This window comes from Microtus ochrogaster, chromosome 7 (assembly GCF_000317375.1).
Source record: "Microtus ochrogaster isolate Prairie Vole_2 chromosome 7, MicOch1.0, whole genome shotgun sequence".
Lineage (NCBI taxonomy): Eukaryota > Metazoa > Chordata > Mammalia > Rodentia > Cricetidae > Microtus > Microtus ochrogaster.
The window spans coordinates 54,916,249-54,938,270 of NC_022014.1; the positions used below are offsets into that span (position 1 = coordinate 54,916,249).

Sequence of the window (22,022 nt, forward strand, 5' to 3'; positions counted from 1 at the left end):
AACATGAACCACGTGGCAAGAGCTCAGACCCCTGTGCCCATCCCCCAACTCCTTACCATATATAAGTTGTACCCCATCTCTAATAAACGGAGGCTTCGACAGGAATTCCAGCTTGGCCTCCTTCCTCTTTTCTAGCCCGTATCTTCCAGATAGTGCCTCTCCGGGACCCTGGAATAACTGAACGGCCAGACGGGTTACTGACCCTAGACGAGGTAACCCGTCAAGGCAATTACACTCCAGGGACTTGATCTTCACATCCTTAACCAGGCAACCCATCTTGGTGACAGGGATCCACTCCTTGTCTTCAGCTTTACTCTATGAGCTCCATGGCCTTGGCCATGACCACGACGGCAGCCTCTAAGACCTCTGCTAAATCCTTCATAGAAGCCACCACTTTCTCCTAATCCTGGGTCCCCCCCGGGCTCTCCTGCTGAACCGGTGTCATCTGCCATTTGGTGTTTTCTGGAAAAAGAAGCTTGACTGTGTTTTTTTTTTTTTTTAAGATGCATTTTTATCATATTTATGTGTCTGTGTCTGTGTGATAGCCACTGTGATGTAAATGGTATACAGTTATTCTGTACTGTTTAGGGGACAACAAGAATAAAAATCTATCCAGTTCAGTGCGGACGCAAATGTCTCCCACCAACAGTTGGCTGAACCCACGCATGTGGAATTTACAGATGCAGAGGGCTGGCGATCTTCTTAAATGTGAATGAAAAGGATCAAGAGTTGGGAGCTGTTTGGATTCCTGACTCCTGGCTCTGGCCTAGTGGGTTGATTAGATGTCTCTAGTGCTGTCTCTGCTTCTCATTTCCAGAATCTGTCAACATCAATGGATCCATGCTTGCTGTGTATTTATAGAATGCCTTTACTTCCCACTCTTCATCTTGTGCCCCTGCCTAGCTTCTCTAGAGATCCTTCCCCAGCTCCCGGCCTGCAGAGGGGACCTGGATGAACGAGGGATCTGGTTTAATGCAGTGCCTGCCTCGGTGCAAGATTCGCATTTGTGGTATCTCTCTACTGCCGTCACAGCAAACTTGTGTCTGCCCTGCTCCCATCCCTGAGAGACCCTGACATTGCCTTTCCTTCCCCACTGGGTTCTGGCCTACTTGGAATTTTGTTTTCTGCCTGCGCAACGGAGGATGCAGTGTAAAAATGATGCCCGGCCAACACCTCTCTTCTTGTCTACAAGAAGAATTCGCGCTTTGTGCCGTGTGCTCCCTAGAGCGCCTTTGTTAAGCAGGGTTGTTGGCAGAGAGGAAAACTAGAACGTGGAGAGGAGGCCAAGAGGCTCTTCCCAACACAAAAGAGGGGGATGCTTAGAAGGGAGGTGTACAGGAAGCTGAGACGGGAGGAAAGGTGAGTAGAGAAGGAAGCAGGGATGGGTTAGCTACACGGTTTTTGAAGGGAGAGAAAAAAATGCAAATAATAGTTTAAAGGGGGTTTTCTTGCTTTTCACATTCTCTTTGCTTCCTTAAACGTTCAAGTTGGGTTGGGTGGCACACAGCTGCGATTCAGAACTCAGGAGGCTGAGGCAGGAGGATTACCAAGAACTCAATGCCTGCCTGGGTACAACAAGGCTTCCAGTGGTATGTCTGCTATCTCCAAGAGATGTCAGCTAGCCACTCCATGGCCATTTGGTAAATTCTCTTTTAATTAATTGATTGGTTAAGGAATAACTGATCAATTGTGATAGTGTCTTGCTGTGGAACCCAGGCTGGCCTCAAACCAACTTTCCCTTTTCTTTATTCCTCTTTGTGCTCCTCCTGCCTGCCCTCCTCTTCCCTGGGATTATAGGCCACTGCAGCCATGTCTGGCTAGTTAAAAGATTTAACTATAGAGACATAATACAAATACATCTTTTATCAGTAAAACACCTTTGGGGTGATGGTGGTGGTGTACCTTAGTGGTAGAATGCTTGTTTAGAATGTGCAATGGTTTGATAGCCATGGAGGGGCGTGGGATATTCAAACAAAAGCTGTTTTTCAGCAAGAGCTAGAACAACCAGCCCAGCCTATCTATGGAATTCTAGACTGACCTCAGGAACACAGTAAAACCCTGTTTCAAACAACAAAACCCAAAACACCAACCAAAGAGCAAGTAGATGGCTCAATGGGTAAAGCACTTGTGGGGTAACCCTCATGACCCGAGTTTGATCCCCAGAGTCCCAGAAAAGGCAGAAGGAGAGCACCAACACCACAAAATTCTCTGCTCTCCACACACGTGTTGGAACACACTTTGTGCCCCACACATCCACACATCCACCACAATAATAAAAAACCGAAACTGAACCAAAGCTGGGGCTGTAACTCAGTTACTAGAATACTTGCCTCGCCAACTCTAAGTCCTGGGTTTGATCCCCAAATCCCGTAAACCATGTAGCGTCTCCAAGCTGTGATCTTCTCAGCACTCAGGAGGTGGCAGCAGGAAAGATCAGAAGTTCAAGGTCAGTCTCCGCCACAGTCAAGTTTAAGGCCAGCCTGTGACAGATGAGACCTTGTCTCAAAAACAAAACAAATCAAAACAAACCAAGAGATCGTCCCAGGTAAAGAGAGTTGGGTTGTGTATTAGCCTGGCTCTCCCCAACCCATTTCCTAGCTCTGCCCTTGGGCTGGTGGCTTAATTGGCACATTTGGGGCTCTTCCCCAGTCAAGCTTCAAACTGCTGAATCTTAGTTATCAGCATGATGCTGGGAAACTTCTGAGTCTCACATTAAACCCCGCTCAGCAACCCAGCTCCATCAGGGATAAACAATGATCTGGCGCCACCTTCCATTCCTCTGTCTTGTTTGGCTTTGTTTAAAACTCTGAGGAGGGGTGTAATTAGTTCCCTGGGCACCCTGTCAACGTTCCAGCATTCAGGGCATTGGTCAGAAAATTGATAAGTAAGAAATAAACACAATTAGGGAGCAACAAGAGAATAAACACAGAGAGCCCAACGATTCTGGAGAGGCCAGGAATTGGCCTTGGTCCTGGAGCCGTCCCTTTCAAGTGAGGGGTGTTTATCTCAGGCTGGCGGTTTGTATAGGTTTATCTTGGGCCAGGTAGGTTTTTATGACAGCGCAGTCAGCTTGTGACAGCTGTGGCCTGGGGAGAAGACCTTGGAAAAGCCATTCAGGAGTTTGGAGGGCCTTGGCAAGGGGCACTGGGGCCTCGCTAGGGCCTTAGCAGGGGTCAGCAGGGTGGGGAAGCCTTATAATCTACTATAGCTTGGGTGGGGGTTTAGTTAGGAGGGGCATCTTTTCGTGAGTTGCCTTTTTAGATATTAGGGAGAAGGAACCTTGCTGTGGCTTTTGCTGTTTGTTTAACTGTGGGACAGCTTGGCTCTTCATGGACCACAAAGCAATCACCAGAGATTCACGTTCAATGAGCTAGTGCTAGGTCTAGATAAGTAAACAAACAGCCATCGTTTTCAATCTTCTTTTATGTTGTTTTGGGTTTTCCCCAAGAGCAGAGGTGGGAAGGGTAAATGCTTTAAATTTGAATTCACAAGACCTAAGAATCAGTTCTCTGGGAGCTGGGAAGATGGCTCCGTGGGTCAGTTGTGCAAAGGTGAAGAGCAGAATTCAAATCTCTTAAAAAACACCCCCTTAAAAAGCTCGCTGTGGTAGGGTACGCCCGTAACCCCACCACAGTGTACGGAGCTCACAGGCTGCCTGCACGGTCTAGGCAGGCACAGCAATAACAACCCTCGGGACAGCTGTGGAGGCCTTGCCAGGCAGGGTTCACGCTCACTGCAGCAGGGTGGTGCTGACCCTAGGGTTCACAGGAACACGGAAATGAAACGGCGGGAAAGATCTCAGAGGAAATGAAATGGCGGGAAAGATCTCAGAGGAGATGCACGTTATCTCCTTTGACTCTAAGTGTCCAGGTTTAGTGGCATGCGCCTTAACTTAATTCACTGACATATCTCACTGGCCCAAAATTTCTATTTTTTTTTTTTAATTTAAGAACTTATTGTTATTGTGCCTTCATGTGAGTGACTATGCCACTGACCACTTGTGTGGAGGACATGGAGGACACCTTTGTGGAGTCACAGCTCCTCCTCTCCCTCTATGTGAGTTCCAGGGATCAAACTCAGGTCAGCAGGCTTGGACAGCCAGCACTCTAGCCTGCTGAGGCGTCTCGCCTGTCCACACAGTGGAGCCCTGGGGACGCCTGAATGTACGGTCCTCCTTCACTCCATCAACACATCCCTGTCCCTGGTGTGTGCCACCATAACCATGCTCTGCCTGTCCCATTCTTCCTAGAAACTTGATAAAAATGACTCGTATGGCTTCTATATGGTGGTCTTTGCCCTGTTGCTTGATGCATCTGTGGTCAAATCCTTCCACAGCCTTGGGAATAAAAGCACCCTGTGAACCACCCACAGCCTCTATTGTAGGCTAGAAAGTCTCTGAGCTCAACCCCAGGGCTTGAAAACCCACAAATCCGTGAACTTGAAAACCCACCAAGCCCCGGGTTCACCCCAAGCTCAGGACTTGAAATCTCACTGATCCCCACCCTAGAAAACTCCACCCCCAAGAAGCCATTTATGAGCCTGCCTCTTACTCAGTTTCCCTGCTGATTCTTGCTGGAGCAGAGAGAGCCATCCTTCGGTGTTTTCCCCAATAAATCTCTTGCGTGAGGTTTGCTGTGCGGTGTGACTCTGTGGTATTCCTTAACTACAGACTGCCAGGCTACCTCTCCCTTCAGAGCTGCGTTGGGGAAACCGTCCTCTTCAGAGCTGTAACACTTAAACCTAAACTACCCCCACCCTCCTAACCAGGGAGCCACTAAGACCCCAAACACAGTGTACAATATCATCTGCGTTCTTGGAAAGAGTAACTTTGTGTTAAAGCTTGTTTTTTCTCAACAGGATTGACATTGTATTATTGACGTTTCTTCCTCCACCCCCAAGACAGGGTTTCTCTGTGTATCAGCTCTGGCTGTTCTAGAATTTACTTTGTAGACCAGGCTGGCCTCGAACTCACAGAGATTTGCCTGCCTCTGCCTCCTCAGTGCTGGGATTAAAGGTATGTGCTGGCATCACCTGACTTGCTGAATTTTTTAATACATGACATAGAAGTGGTGTGCTTTTGTTATTTTCATCTCAGGGCTGATCCTCCTATATGCTATATGAATTGTGTGGATACTTATAATAAAAATGGGCAGCAGATAAATAATGAGGGCTGGAGATAGGCTCAAAAGAGGAAAAAAATGTTTGCTGCATGAGAACCTGAATCTGGATTCTCAGGACATACATAAAAAGCTGGGTGTGGTCATGCATATTGTCACCCCAGTGCTGGGATGGGAGGGAGACAGGAAGATTTCTGGGGCTTTCTGGTCAGCCAGCCTAGCTGGAAAATGCTAAACCCTGTGTTCAGAGGGAGGCATAAAGACAGAGAGTGGCACAGAAGGACACCAGATGACAGCTCTGGCCTGCTGCGAAGCAATTTCTTCCTAGTTAATGTCTTTCATTTTGGAGAGAAACTCCTTAAAGGCATAGGATATAAAAAGGGAGATGAAACAGGCGGATAGTTTAAATAAGATGTTACAGGGAGGTGAAACACTTCATCCTGCAGGGAAACACATTAAGTCAGGAACTAAACTCAGAATAGCTTGGCTGAGGGGGAGGGAGGCTCCCTGAAACTGACCAGACTCCCTAAGTTTCTCCTTCGCAGGCAGTGAGAACTTGCTTCCCAGTTGCTCTCAGACAAGCCAATCTACAAAGATGATTCTGGGACTAGACTGCCACCTGGAACTACTAGATGTACTAGACAGAAGAGGAGGGATTCTGGGTAATCCACATATGTCTTCTGGGGGAAGCCCAAAGTAGAGAAAGTTCCCTTGGATCCATGAACGAATGGACTTTGAGCCTTGGAGACCAAGCTGTGTGATGTCAACATGGCTTGGCTAGTCCAGGTATCAGTCAAGCACTCTGGAGCTGCACGGAATGCTTTTTATTTATTTATTTTAATGTGATTGTCATTTTAATTCTTTGTCCCCTCAAACTCCCTTGCTCTGTGTGTGTGTGTGTGCATGCGTGCGTGCGTGCATGTGTGTGTGTGTGTGTGTGTGTGTGTGTGTGTGTGCATGTTCATGGGCACCCAAGGTGGAGGCCAGAGGTTTATATCTGGTGACTTTCCCTGTTGCTCTCTGCCTTGGTGCTGCAGGACAGTTTTTCCCTGAACTGAAAGTTTACTGTTTTGGTGAGGCTGACTGTCCAGGTAGCTGCCAGCATCTGCCTTTCTCTGTCCCACAATGCTGGGGTTACAGGTGCATGTGGCCATACTTGGCTTTTTTTTTGTTTTGTTTTGTTTTTTTGTTTTTCGAGACAGGATTTCTCTGTGGCTTTGGAGCCTGTCCTGGAACTAGCTCTGTAGACCAAGCTGGTCTCGAACTCACAGAGATCCACCTGCCTCTGCCTCCCAAGTGCTGGGATCTGGTTTTATCCCATGTTTTTTCAGACCCAGAAAGGGTTTTGTTATAGCTTTGGAGCCTGTCTGGGAACTAACTCTTGTAGACCAGACAGACTAGCCTTGAACTCACATAGTTCTACCTGCCGCTGCCTCCGCGTGCTGGAATTAAAGGTATGTGTGCCACCATGGCCCAACACATTTTTTCCTCTTTAAATGGTACAGTATATCATGTGGGCACTTTAGAAGAATGTCTCTTCTGGGGTATGTAGGAAGAGAATAGTCTAGAGATGTCTTCTGGCACAGTTTTTATTGGTATTCAAGTGAGCTATTTTGTTCTATTACTGAATGTGCTTTTATGTCCTTGATGTTGGATTCTCCAGTAGTTAGAAATATATAAAAGAAAGTTCATTGTTTATGTTCTACTTGAACACATACACGGATATTCTATAATTATTGTACTTTCCTATATCCTCTTTCAATTAAAAGCTTACTGAAGAACTGAGGAGACAGTTTACTCAGTTTGCCTCAAAGATACAAGGACCTGACTTTGATCCCCAGAAACCACATAAAAAGGTGTGCATTTATATGTAATCCCAGCACTGGAGAGGTGATGCCAGGACGAGACCTGGGCCTCATCAGCTAGCCCATCTAACCGAATAAGTGAGTTCCAGGCTAAGTGACAGACTTTGTATCCAAACGCAAGGTGGTAGCAAATGAGAAATGATATCTGGCTTCCACAAGATTGCATGTACACATGGATGTACACCTGTACACACACACACCACCACCACCACCACCACCACCTGCAGCAGCAGCAACAACAACAAAAACAACAAAATTTACTAAAGAAACAGACCATTCTAATGTCCTTCATATACTTGGCCTTAATACACAATGGGTATGTATTTGTAGCTACTTCATATTGATTATAAATAGGCAAGGAAAAAGAACAGTAACATTACCAGCAGAAAACATGTCATAGAGTGGAATAAAATGTCCAAAGAGGTTGTGAAGTGGACAATGTTCGACCCCTGGAGAAACTCATCCTTGTAAACAGTGAGAAGTACTAAAGAAATTTAAGCAAAGGGGAAAATGCATTTCCCAAAGACTGGCAAACTGCAAAGCCTGCAAGAGGAATGATAAAATATACCTAACTTATTGCAAGAGGCAAATAAATTGTCATAACACTTATGAAGACAACTGTACAACCTAATAAAGCTAGAGACACATGCATTCTACAATCTACTATTACTTCTATTATCTTTTAAACTCGTATACATGCAAGAGGAGAGAAGAACAAGGATAGTTACTAGAGAATGTTTACAGAATTGAAGAGCTGGAAACAGTGCGCATTATCAACAGGAATAAATGATTATATTATGTCGCAGTAATGCACTGTATTTCCATTCAAGTGCAATAAATAAATCTGTATGCTTGTGGATAAATCTCAAAAAGAGACTTATCAAAGCAGGCAAGTTACTGAGGATCCCAATGGCAGACTAGTTTCATATAAAGTTAATCACATTGTATTTTTTATACAAATACAAGAAATGTGAACAAAGAATAGACTCATGGATGACAATAAAACAAAATTGATGACAGCTGTTACTTTTAAGCAAAATATAATTAAAAAATAACAATGAAAATAGCAACAGGGTCATCAATGTTTATTTTAAAATATAGAAGTACGAATCCAAGGAAACAAAGCATTGAGACTTGACCAAGATGGGTAACAGGCATGGGGAAATTCACCACATTTCCTCCTCATTTTCCATGAAGATTATAAAGTAGCAGTGTGGATAATGGAACATAGTGGGGTGGGGGTGGGACAGAAACAAGGAGTGTAATTTTAAAAAAAATCCTTTAAAATCAGTAAGAAGCAATGGCAATGCAGATGAAAGGAAAGCGGCAGAGAAAAGCAGAAAAGAAACCAGCAAAACCAGGAGGCAGAGCAAATACAAGAAGAACAATGGAAACATCCCGGGCTCAGTCTAATTCTTCCTAAATATTAGAAAGCAAAAGAGGTTTTTACAACAGAGTTCCTGTATGAGAGAGCCTGTTCGGTGTCCCAATGGAGAGGCACAGCACAGACTAGACAAGGTCGATGGCAGCACAGACTTTGGATAAGGCATCCCATCAAATATGGATTCCAAACACAAAAATACAATCATTCAACATTCAAATTCTTAGTTTCCATATTTATAAAAAAACGGTTAATAAAAAAACTCTTTCCATAGTGGTTTAATGAGAATCAATTAGATAATCCTTGTCAAGTTCTGAGCAAAGAACCTAAGAGGAACTAACTGTTCAATAAATGACCAGCTTGATTTACAGCTTCCTTTTCACTCCTAAGACACTGTTACTTTAGCTGATATCAAAACTGTAACCTGAACGTACTAGACTTGAGTTATAGGCTCACCTTCTACAAAATTAAAAAATAAAAAAAAAATTCTACAAAAGGCACATATTTTAGTAGAAAGTATGTAAGTTATATACCAAGTCCATAGGGGTTCTGGTAATAATTAAGGCAGAAATAGAACTAATCCAAATTACAGTTTATATTTTGCTAGCAAGTATATAATACTAAATACATAACATAATAACATAATGCTAAAATAGGAGACATATATACAAAATTGCAATTAGGGCACTAAGAAGGTGATATAAGCCGAAGATATCTGCTGTGACAGATAGGGACTTCTTAAAGACAAGGCACTATCTATCTACTTACTTTTCTGAGACAGGGTCTCAGGGAACCTGGAGCTGCTTGCCCATTTTGGTTTGAATGGCTGGCCAGCAAACCCTCAAGAACTACCTGTCTCTGCTTAGAAGCTTCCTACATTTTTAGGGTAACAGGCATATGCTGTCATACTCAGTTTTTACAGAGGTGCTGAGGATCAAAAATCAGGTTATTATGCTTGCTCATCAAGAAATTTTACCTTTGAGATATTTCCCCAGCTCTGTTCTAGAAATTTCTGATCTATGACTGGTTGAATTCAGCTACAAAAGTCAGGAAAATCAAGGGCTGGTCACACACAGCACTTACTAAATGTCACAAGCTCTACTGCATTAGCAGCACCAGCCTTCTTGGTCTGTAGCATGATAGTGCAAACAATTCTGAAAAGAAGCATAAGCCAAAAACTGAGAGCTTCACCAAGACTCATCAGAGGCAAGTCAGGCACATTGAAACATGGAAGCTCAGCCTCACTGTGGGCTGAATTTACTGGAGGAATTTACTGGTTTGGGTCTAAAACTGTCTCTCTAAGGCTTCCACATGGGGGTTTGATTGACAGCTTTGATGGGGAAGCTCAGCCAATCACATCTGGCTTGGGTGTGGCCACCAGGTGCCAGGTTGATAGGTGCGTGGGCTCTCTATGCAGGTGCTTGCCTGACCCGTTTGGACTTTGGACCTTTTACTCGGGTCGCGAGTTTCCCCGTTTTTCAATTATTAAATTATATCTGTTGTTTTGAGCTGGTTATTTTAGCGTATCGATCGAATACGCATTCACTTACACAGCTTATAGTCTTTTGAGAGGTGATAGGATCATAAAGGTTTCTAACTTTACAATGGATTGATACAACTATTAATTCATAGCTGAATACACTATTAGAGGTTAAGGCCTTGTTGGAAGAAGTTGGTTTGAGAAAGTGGGGATTCTCTGAAAGGAACCGCTTACACTGGACTTTTCCTAGGATGAGTCTACTAGGCTCCCTTGTTGCCACAATGCTCCTCACAACAGATCCAAAGAAGGGGCTCAGTGCACAAAATCTGAAACCTCTGTAACTAAGAGCCCAAATATTCCTGAAGCTGTTTTTATTGGAAAGTGCCTTACACAAATACCTTGAATTAAAATCATCGTAGGATTAAATGCTTCTGATAAAAAGATTAAAATGCAGCCACCAAAAATACTAAATTAAATGAAAAGAAGCAGCGCTTCCTTTTATCAGTCAGATGACATGTGAACAAAGTTAATCTATCACTCACGTTTTTATCAGTCAGATGACATGTGAACAAAGTTAATCTATCACTCACGTTTTTCATGAGGATATTACATTAAAAGCTTACGTATATGTGTATGTGTGAATAAGTTTTATATCTCAAGCAAACACTTTGAAGAAAACTCAAATCTCACCTATCTAAAACAATTAGTCTCTTTTACAATTTCCCCCAAACGTTTAAAAGAGAATCATTGGAAAGCTTGTCCTCTCCACATTATGATTCCAAATGAACACGACCCTGGTCATGTTTTATTACTATCTACTGTTCCAAAACCAAACTAAAAATTCTTTGGGGACAGCATATGAGACAATTTCCAAAATTTGCTTTATATTTGATCTTAAAGCAATACACCTAAGCTTAAGATACATTTTGTCTTAGTGACTATCTTAGTTACTCTTTTGTTCTTCCTATGTCATTTGATAATAGCTGAATTCCAAGAAAATTTCTAAATATAAATAAAATGCCATATATATTCAAGCAAAAAAAAACATCAAATTGTATCACTCCCTTAAAAGGCAAAGAAAATTTTATCTAAAATGTTAACATAAAGAATCATCAGCCAGTCTTTCTTTCTTTTCCTGCCCTCTCTCTCCTCCCTCCCTTTCTCCTACCCCCATTCAGTACCATGGATTGAAGCCAGAGCCCTATGCAAAGCCAAGTGCTTTACCCCCATACTATGTTCCTAACCCCATAAAACAGTCTTAGAGGAAAACAATGTTTTCAGCTAACAAGTATTTTGTACTATTTGCATATAATCAGATCTTCCCTGCTATTTTAAATCTTCTTTAGATTATTTACAATGTGTACAACAAATGTTGTAGCAATTTCAACATGTTTTTAGGAAAGATTGACAAGGAAAAAAGTCAAAACATGTTTAATACAAATGTAATGTTGCTTTCAATGCACAGTTGGTTGAACCCATGGATGCAGAATCCATAAATACAGGACATGTATACTCCTAAGTATTCCCTTAGGACTCACACAAATACCCTCAATAATCTTTTATTATGTTTCTAAATCAATTTATTTAAAACTTTCTGATGCTAACCTTTCAATTATCACATAAGAAGTCTCCCAACATTATGGTGATTTAACTGTCCTCCTAGTCCACAGGATTTAACATATAAAAATGCCAAGGAATGACTGGATTACATAGGAAATCACTTAAATGTCAGACCCCTCCCAAACCTCAGAACTATTAAAACAACAAATCTTGTTTCTAATCTTTAAATATAAAAGACATTATCTCTTAAGGTGATTTTTAATCCAAAGTATTTCATGACTATCCACATAAAAATATATATTATTCCTTTAGAGAAAATGATAAATGTATAAAAAATTATTTTTTCATTGTGTTTCAATGCCAGTTCCACAGATGTTTTTAACTATCAATTACATGTCTGTGGCTGAGAGTCACAGGATGTATCTGTCACTCAACTCCCACCTGCTATGTGTATCCACCCACGTTCATCCCCAATAACATGTTAAATCTTTCTGATAGTAAAAACCTACCTTTGAGGTTCTTTGAAGCTGATCACCAACATATGTTTTACGAAACTGATCCAAAAACCAGAGAATTGCAAGCTCAATTTTTTCATTGGCGTGGCGAGGCAATCTGGTATCCATTAAAGACATAAGCTGAAAAACGCTTTCCATGAAGAAAAAAAAAAAGCTTTAATACAAATTCTCAAAGAAACAATACTGAGATATTTATTACAAACATATAATCACTCTAAAAAGTGAAAAATATAAGAGCATGTCCAGAAAACGTTACTTAAACCATCAGAAATCCTGCCTCTATAACACACAACTGGTCTAGTCTAGATCCTTCAAGTCTTCATATATGAATATGAAACTCCCATAGGCAAGCATATATTCTACTAAAGGTTACATGTAGATGTATCTATTACACACACACACACACACACACACACACACACACACACACATATACACAGACATAAAAATAAACATTCTTGTGTTTTAAGTAAAAGGATATTAAATGTATTCTTATATTCATTTTGCATTTCTAGATATGTCAAAATAATGACTTAATTCTTTAAAATTAAGAATTGTATCTATGAAGTTACATTTAGTACTCTACTAATGAACCATTAAAATTTTACCTAAAATACGATAACACTAATAAAACTTTTTTAAGAAAATCAAGCTGTGTGTGCAAAAGATACAGTGATAGAGTTTGAATCTAAGTCTTTGTACATACTAGAAAAACATTCCACAATTTACAATCCCCTTTTTTGCTTTGCATTTTGAAGCAGTCTTACTAAGTTGCCCAAGTTGGTTTGAATTCACTCTGTTGCCTAATCAGGCCTCGAACTTGTGACCTTCCTGAGTAGTTAGGATTATAGAATTGCATTACCAGGCTCACTTCGACCATTTTCAACATCAAATTATTAATAACTATTACTAATTACTACAAAAATGATAATTTTCATTATTATTTTAATTATTATCAGCTAATCATAAGTGAAAGGAAGATTAGGGCAAATTTTTTAACTCTTACTTCTATATAATATAATATATAATCCTCAGAATTGCATTTTCAATGAAAACATCCTTGAACACTACATATATTTTATGAAAATATCCTGGTGGGAGATTGTTAAGTACCTTGCATTAACAACAATACATTATATCAGTGGGGGGGAGGGGTAGTACTTGGTTTGTTGTGATTGTGGCAGGTTCCACTATACAGCCTAAACTGGCTTTATACTCACAGCAATCCTACCTCAGCCTCCTACGTGCAAGGACTATAGATGTTCACCACCGAGTCCAGCCTAGTAAAGTATGTGAATATTTATTTTTAGAAGATGAAATGATTGAGGCCTTGCCTAGCCCTGATCCATGTTGTTCATTCTATGTAGGCAATGCATTCGACTACATAAAAATTCATTTTCTACATATACACCTACACAAAGATACATGTAATATTCATCCCCAGACTCAACTTACTGTCCTACATCTATATTACATTTTACAAAAATTTTAGCAAAAAGTATGGAAGGACTTAAGTAAGTTCAAATAACTTCATTAAGAAAGTCACCTCTCTAAATAATTTTTGGTTGTTTGTTTTATTGAGATATGGTCTCACTCTGTAGCCCTGACTGGCCTGGAACTCACTATACAGAATCGTCTGGTACTTACAGAGATCCATTTGTCTCTGCCTCTTGAATGCAGATTAAAGGTATATGCTATCAAACCAGGCATTCATTAAAAAACTTAAATCCAAGTTTTTCCAAGAAATAGATTCTAGAAAATTGTTCTGGATTCCCTTGGAAATCCAATTTAATAAGTATCCATTAAACCAATAAGAATTATGTTAAATACAAAAATGAGAAAGGTACAGATATAGACACATCCTACAGAAATTAACAAATAATAATAATAATGAATGCCAAGTTGTATAATATAAGAAATGCTATAGCCGGGCGGTGGTGGCGCACGCCTTTAATCCCAGCACTCGGGAGGCAGAGGCAGGCGGATCTCTGTGAGTTCGAGACCAGCCTGGTCTACAGAGCTAGTTCCAGGACAGGCTCCAAAACCACAGAGAAACCCTGTCTCGAAAAACCAAAAAAAAAAAAAAAAATGCTATAAAGAATTAACAAGAATTCCTTTTATCCTGGAATATAACAGAGTAAGGAAAAAATATAAAAAGAGGATGTAGACATTCAGAAAGAGAACAAAAAATTGCTCATTTAAGTATTTTTAAGCGGAGGCTGAAAAGATGGCTCAGTAGTTAAGAACAATTTCTCTTCCAGAGGAGCTAGGTTCCATTTCTAGCACCCACGTGGCAGCAACTGTCTATAAGTTCAGTTCTAGGAAAGTCAGTCACCTGCTGGTCCCCAAAGGCACCAGACATGTATGAATACAAAACACCCATAAGCAAAATAAAAGTTTTAGAATTTTTTTTTAAAGATTTATTTATTTATTGTGTATACAACATTCTGCCTCGATGTATGCCTGCATGCCAGAGGAGGGCACCAGATCTCAGTACAGATGGTTGTGAGCCACCATGTGGTTGCTGAGAATTGAACTCAGGACAGTTTTAGAATTTTTAAAAAGTGTTCTATATAGGTATGTAACAATCAGAGGCAAGAGACAAAAGTAATAAGAAAGGCAGGAAGTCGGGCATGGTGGTGCAACCCTTTAGGTCCAGCCCTTGGGTGGCTGAGGCAGGCAAATCTTTGTGAGTTCAAGGCTAGCCTAGTCTAGAGTTACTTAGAGAAATCCCGTCTCCAGAAACAAAAAAGAGAGAAGGAAAAAGAGAAAGAGTGAAAGAGGCAGGCAAGCAAGCACATATGTTCCAGATCAGGTCAGGTAGAGCCAGAGAGATCATGTCGATAACAACAGCAACAACAATCCATGAAAAGAATCCAAAGCATGAAATGCAACAGAGGTTACCTTTATTCTGAGGAGAGAACTGTCAGCAGGAAGGTGTAAAAGTGCAGAGCAATAAAGCCTTTGGCATGGAGAACTACAATCCAAGGAAGCATAATCAATAGCAACACCCTGCCAATAATTGCAAATGGGCAAATGGACAGCCACCAGTGACGACCAGCTACTAATATAAAACTTTTCAGAAAACAGGAGAGAAGACCTACCTTCACTCTACCCAGTCACCTCTGTGAACAATCTCCTGACATGGGGGGGGGGAGAAAAGGACAAAGCTAAGAGAGATACAGAAAAGCCAGAAATATTTTCACTAATAGATGCCAAACCTAGAGCAGACAGACTGCCAAAGAGGAACTGGACACGTGTCACTTTGGGGAACACAACTGCCTTTGTGCTCCGAATGCTAGCTCACTCCTTATCCTTATGCCCCAAACTACCTCAATCTGAGGAAGCCGCTTTTGTGCAAGAAGACCCTCAGGAAGACACTGTTGAGTTTTCAGGGAAGCCAGATGCTCCAAAAGTTCTGGACAGACATGGAGGCCTACTCCTGCTAACCACTGAATGAGTGGTCACTCTGACGTCTACCATCTGGCTCTTCTGAACTTGAGTGTTCTGTGTTCTGGAAGATACTCTGAACAGAGAAGCAGCAGGAAGACCAGATGGACCCCAACATCACAGGCCCATAAAAGGCGAAAGTGGTTATGGAGACCGCTCATCAGGAGCACCAGATCATGCCAATGACACAGAGGCTGCTGTGGCTCCAAGAACAGCACAGAACAGATGAACAACAAAGAGGTACAAAACCTCAAACAACTGGAGTTTAGGTCAAATGGAGAGTTCGGAAGAAATGTGACATGAACAAGAAGAAGTTTTGTAGTGGACAGCAGTATGGATTTTAGCAAACCTCTGCTGTGGGATAATGGTCTGTACCCTTTCACTTGTATTTTAGTAAAACGCTGATTGGCCAGTAGCGAGGCAGAAAGTACAGGTGGGGTAACCAGGAAGGAAGTAGAGGTGCGACAACAAGAACAGGAAAATTTTGGGAAGAGGAAAAGAGTCAGTCTGCAGTCATCACCCAGATGCAGAGGAAGCAAGATGAGAATGCCTCACTGAAAAAGGTACCAAATCATGTGGCTAACACAGACAAGAATAATGGGCTAATATAAGATATAAGAAAGAGTTAATAAAAAGTCTGAGCTAATAGGCCAACTAGTTTATGATTAATGTAGAACTCTGGGTGTTTCTTTGGGACTGAACAGCTGCAGGACCTGGAAGGACAGAAATCTCTGTCAACAAGCCTCTGATACACGAGATCAAGACACATGGATGGGATACAAAGATATGGGAGATGCTACAGGCATAAACAGAAGTGCCATTCACCCAAGAATCCACCACTATGATGCCAGATGGAATGAATGTCCATGTTGCTGCAAAGGAAGAAAATAGGGCAGCAGGAGTTGTTCCTTCTGCATGGAATATGCAAGAGCTGAATTTGCTACAAACATTGCCAATAATAAAACTGTAGTGATTAGTTCCCCAAAACCCTTAGGAGAAGGGATCTTTTGGAACTAGCCAGAATTCTACTGCTCTAGGAAGTATGCTGGAAGCAAAGAGAAGATTCAAACATAACAATCCAGTCTCTGGGTACATTGTTAGAATAACCTGGGGGAGGAAGAACATTCCTACAGTTTTAAATGGATTTAAGGAGCTGAGAACCCATAACCAAACAGGTTCAGTTCATCGCATTACTCTTGATCATTTTTGTCCATCATGTTTTATTTCTTAACCCTACACTCCTCAATACCAGAGACACACAACACACACCACAAAACTTAAACATCAAATGACCCAAATCTATTCTTTCATTCACTTTCAGATAAAAATTCAAGAAATGTCTATGAGGTCACAGCAAGTGCATATACAATTATGCTAAATTCCAGACTAATATTACCTTCATTTCTCAAGGAATACATTTTCTGTTACAGACTGTTAAACCTTTTTAGTATATCTTTTAAATGTCTTGTGTTAATATGCTTCCACTTTTTTCTTGGTTAAGGACAACTTAGAATGACCTTTTAGGTCTATGATGTCACCTTTCCCAACTTTACATGATAGGCTTCTACAATTTTAGGAACAGGGCTGCTACACTAACTGTACCTCTTACCCTTGTCTACATTATACAGCTTCATAGTGCATTTGTTATTTGGGTACTGTCATAGTTAGAGTTTCTATTGCTGTGAAGAGACATCATGACAACAGCAAATCTTATAAAGGAAAACATTTAATTGGGTGGCTACAGTTTCAGAGGTTCAGTCAATTACCATATGGCAGGACATGGTGGCATACAGGGAGACATGATGCTGGAGAAGGAGCTGAGAGTCCTAAATCATAATCCAAAGGCAACAGGAAGTGAATTGAGACACTGGGTGTATCTTGAGCATAGGAAACCTCAAAGCCCACCGCAAGAGTGACACGCTTCTTCCAACAAAGCAACACCTACTTCAAAAAAGCCACAGTTAATAAAAGTGCTACTCCCTATGAGCTTATGGAGACCAATTACATTCAAACTACCACAGGCACAGGTACTATGTTTTATTTGTCCTTGATAGTTCAAATTTGGAGGGTTTTTCTCTGAGAAATGGAACAGTTATACAGCATCAACTTGATTTAAAACATATCTTAAACCTTAGGAGAGTATCAATTCCTGAACATAAACAGAACAATGAAATAATCAGATCTGGATTTTCGAATGATTGTTTGGCTGCAGAGTCCGTTCTAAAGGCATACCACTGGTCCAGGTAAAAGATGAAAGCACCAAAAACAGAATTGGATTTTCTGAAGTAACTACAAAGTGGCTCAGACAACTGTAGTAATAGAAGCAGTGGACTGCTTCCCGCCACCCAGCTAGCTCCACCCGAAATAATTACACGGACACTGTGTTCATTTAATCACCGCTTGGCCCTTTAGCTCTAGCCCTTACTGGCTAATTCTGATATCCCGATCAACCCATCTCTAATAATCTGTGTAGCATCAGTCTTACCGGGAAAAATTCAGCATGTCTGACCTGGCAGCTTGCTTCATGGCGTCTGCCTCAGAGAGCAGAGCTCTCGCCTCTGCCCACAAGAGTGGAGCATCGTGTCTCTCTGAGGCGTCTGCCTCACTTCCTCTTCCTCCCAGCATTCTGCTCTGTTTACTCCTCCCTCCTGTTTTAACCTATCAGGGCAAGCAGCTTCTTTATTTAATTAACCAAAGACCTTCCTCCATCAGACAACACTTGAGGATGTGAAGGCTGGGAAGAAAAATGAAGGGAAAGATAAGATTGACACAGGCTTGGGCAACTGAGTGGTCAGAGATTAGACATATGAAGACTTAGAGCTAAAGAATGCAGAAGACAGAAATTTAATTCTAGTCATTGCATTGCAGATACATACAGGGTGAAGCATTCTAATAAACAATTTAGTAGATCCTTGAAAGTTGGAAGATAAGCATTACCAAAACGAGGAACTCTGGGCAACACTGAGAATTCACTGGAATTGAAAGCATGACAGCTGGCACTGGTGTGATCAAGCTACAAATGTACACGGTATCTTTTATCAGTGAGTTAGCGACAATCCTACATTCTCTTGGGTTAACAAGAAGAAGAGAAAATACATCAATGAACAAAAGTGTTAACACTTACTCCTTCCATTATTTTAGTATAACGTACAAACCATGTATAAGAACTACAAGAAAAGCTAAAGTAGGGTATGGACTATTTGGATAGGGTGGTAAGAGAGGAAGAGTAGATATCCAAATCCCTACAATATACAGACAACGATAATCCATTTCCAATTACAGGAACTTCTGCATATGTAAATGTTATTTCACAATTGTACGTAAGACGACAATTTAAAGTTTAGAATCCCAATATTCTAAAACACATACAAAATCAATGTTGTTTACAAGCATGTACCTGTCATGGGCCATGAGAAGCAGGTGGCAACTAGTGTTTAGATGTCAACCCATGGTCCACTGGACCATCAACTCTGAAAGCTGTTGCTCACTTTTGCTGAAGCAGCTTGGTGTCTCCCATACCTGCATTGCAGTATGTAATCACATGTTATGTGTATATGTAATCTCATGATTGCATCTCAATCTTATGGGTACATGTATCTGTGGGTGGTCAAGTAGAAGACTTTTCATTTAGCTATATATAGTTCTGATATACAGAATATTTACTGGGACATGCTTTATAACTGGATCTATTTGTCCCACAAGGACTGTGGCCATTTAAAAACTTGCCATCTTCTTTTGCTTACTGGATGAGAACTCCAATAAGAGAATCTAGTCATGTAGCCAGAGACCTTGGTTCCCACAGTCATATCTCCATTCTGTTCCCTGAGATACATTAGGAGTCACCTCCCTGCAACTACTTTCCAATCGGCAGGACATGCACTCAGGAAAGGAGTCTTTCATATAGACCACATTTGGGACCTTCAAAGAAAAAGAGACATCCAAGCCCAGAGAATTGCCTTTTTCGCATGTGTATGTAAGCTGAAAACTTTATATAACTGATGCAGAAAAGTACATAGTGGAGTGTTCATTTTGCCCTCAGATCCTTCTAAGTTCCCTCGCTTGCTGTGAGCCTTCTGAATCCTGAGGGGACACTGAAGCTGGCACTCAGAGGTCCCCAATAGGTACCCACTTTGAATATGCATTGCCTGGCTTGCACACCCGTCAACCTCACCACTTGACCACTTGGCCTCTGATATATCCTCTACTTGTCTTGATGTTCCAGGAGGGATTCACATAATCCCACACCAGGGACTCCACACCAGGGAAACAAAAGTCAAGATTCATTGTATCTTCAGGCAACTCAACAGGTCAGATCAACATAAAGTTTTAACTTCTCCAGCTCCCCTTTAAGCACACTAAAGGAGGGAAAGGAGTTACAGACCCCAGGCATAGACTTAAACCAATAAGAAGCAGGGCAAGGAAAGAAGACAACAAACAAGTTGCTTGCCCTTAATAAGCCTTTCTGCAGTAGTGAGGAAGAGCAGCTGTACGTACAAGATGCTCAGTAACACACTACGGTGTATGCTGGTTCTCATATTTACAGCAGTGTTGTTCTGCAGGCATTGAGAGCACTGGAAATATATGGACAGCTCTCGTCAGCTTCTGGTCACATTCTGCCAATGCATTAACTTCTTGTTCTGTCTACTTCTACTCAAAGACATAGTATTTAATGTACATAATTAATTTGTTAGCACAGAACTCCCAGTAGCAAGACTGTGTCTGGAACAAAGTTTCCCATGTTTTCTCTGAAACTCAAGACAGACTTCTTGTGTAGAAACACTAAACAGTACTTCAGCACTATAGTCAGGCCATGGTGAGCAGTGAAAGAAAGAACAAAAGCACGACAAATGTGGCGAGGAGGAGCCTGCGAAGGCTCATGGGTTTATACTGTGGGCAGGGAAACCAGAAAGCAGGAAGCTGTCTTTTATACTCGGCTGAGAAACTGAACAACAAGAAGAAAGGATTTTTTGTTTTTTTGTTTTTATCCTTATGTCCATTTGCAAATGAGACCAAAAGCTCCATGAGAACTGATTTGACGTTCATAAACAAATTTATCACAAAGATGAGTGGCAAAAACTAGCAACCAGAGCAGTAAGAGTTGACAAGTATCTTCTCTTATTTTCTCCTATCCTTACTTCTCTGAAAAATACAAATTATCACAATATCCTAAGAAGATATCAGCTCATAAGTTCCACTTAATTCAATTTTCTAGGAAATATAGGTTAGTAAAAGATAAATCCTATTTAAAGTTAAATAGTTTCATTGTTTAAAGAAAAAAATGAATTTTCTTCTAATTAGCAGGAAGATATCTGTTTTATTCCTATGACACATTATTTTCCTAGAAACAGTGCCAGTATTACTTAATGATGAAAACTTTAAAATATCAAACAAACAATAGCAGAAGCACCTCATTTCCACTTTATGAAATATGCAGTATTACTTAAAAGATGATACAGGCCTTATTTTTGTACTTAAAAATATAAGAGCATTTTACAAAGACCCTAAACAGTTGATATTCACATTTCAAGAAACTGAAATTGGTCCAAGAAATAGTAAGTCTTGGTAAAAGTAAATATATTTTTATATATTCAATCTTTATCTTTTTAAAAAATAATTATCTCGCTGGGTGGTAGTGGCTCACACCTTTAATTCCAGCACTCAGATGGCAGGTGGATCTCTGTGGGGTTGAGGCCAGCCTGGTTTACAGAGTGAGGTCCAGCACAGGCTCCAAAACTACACAGAAAAACCCTGTCTCAAGAAATCAAACTATGTATCTTAATTAAAATATAATTAGAGGTTCAAATCTCATTAAAAAGATGGTACAAAGGATGAAAGGATATGAAATGAAAACAATTCTATTCACACTTACAACACATTTGTCAAAACCTTAAGAATATATTTAAAGCTAATGAGATGGCTCAGTCGGGTAAGAGTGGCTGGTATACAAGCAAGAGGACTTCAGTTCAAATTCCCAGCAAACACACAAAAGCCAGGTATGACCACATATGCCTGTTAACTCCCAAAATTGCAGGGCAAAGCTAGACAGATTCTAGAAGCTTGTGTGTCAGCTAGCATAATCAAACAGCGAGTCTTAGGTTCAATGACAGACTGCGTCAAAAATAAGGTGGAATGTAGCAGAAGACTCCCAACCACCTCCTCTGGCCTGACAGGCACACACACTCACACACACACATCTGCTCATTGTGGTGGTTTGAAAGAAAATGGTCCCAAAGGGAATGGCAATATTAAGAGCTGTGGCCTTGTAGTTGGAGTAGGTGTGACCTTGTTGGAGAAGTGGGTCACTGTAGAGGTGGGGCTTTGAGGTCTCATATATGCTCAAGATACTGGCTAGTATTTCAGAACAACTGCAAGATGTAGGACACTTAGCTCCTTCTCCAGCACCATGTCTGCCTGCACACTGCCATGTTCCAACATGATGGTATTAACTAACCTGTGAACTGTAAGTGAGCCACCCCAATTAAATTGTTTTCCTTTATAAAAGTTGCTGCGGTCATGGTGTCTCTTCACACCACAAAAATCCTAACTAAGACACCCACACATTACTCCCATCCTCACACACACACACACACACACACACACACACACACACACACACACACACAGAGAGAGAGAGAGAGAGAGAGAGAGAGAGAG

At 41.0% G+C, this 22,022-nt stretch overlaps 1 protein-coding gene across 2 annotated transcripts in view; it reads right to left on the reverse strand.

Moving 5' to 3' along the window:
- Ranbp17 (RAN binding protein 17) overlaps positions 1–22,022 on the reverse strand; it is a 352,625-nt gene that overhangs the window by 266,209 nt on the left and 64,394 nt on the right. For both annotated transcript variants that reach the window (XM_026780758.1, XM_026780757.1), the window contains exon 13: positions 11,913–12,048. In XM_026780758.1, coding sequence (XP_026636559.1) covers positions 11,913–12,048 — 136 coding nt within the window. The remainder of the gene's footprint in view (positions 1–11,912; positions 12,049–22,022) is intronic.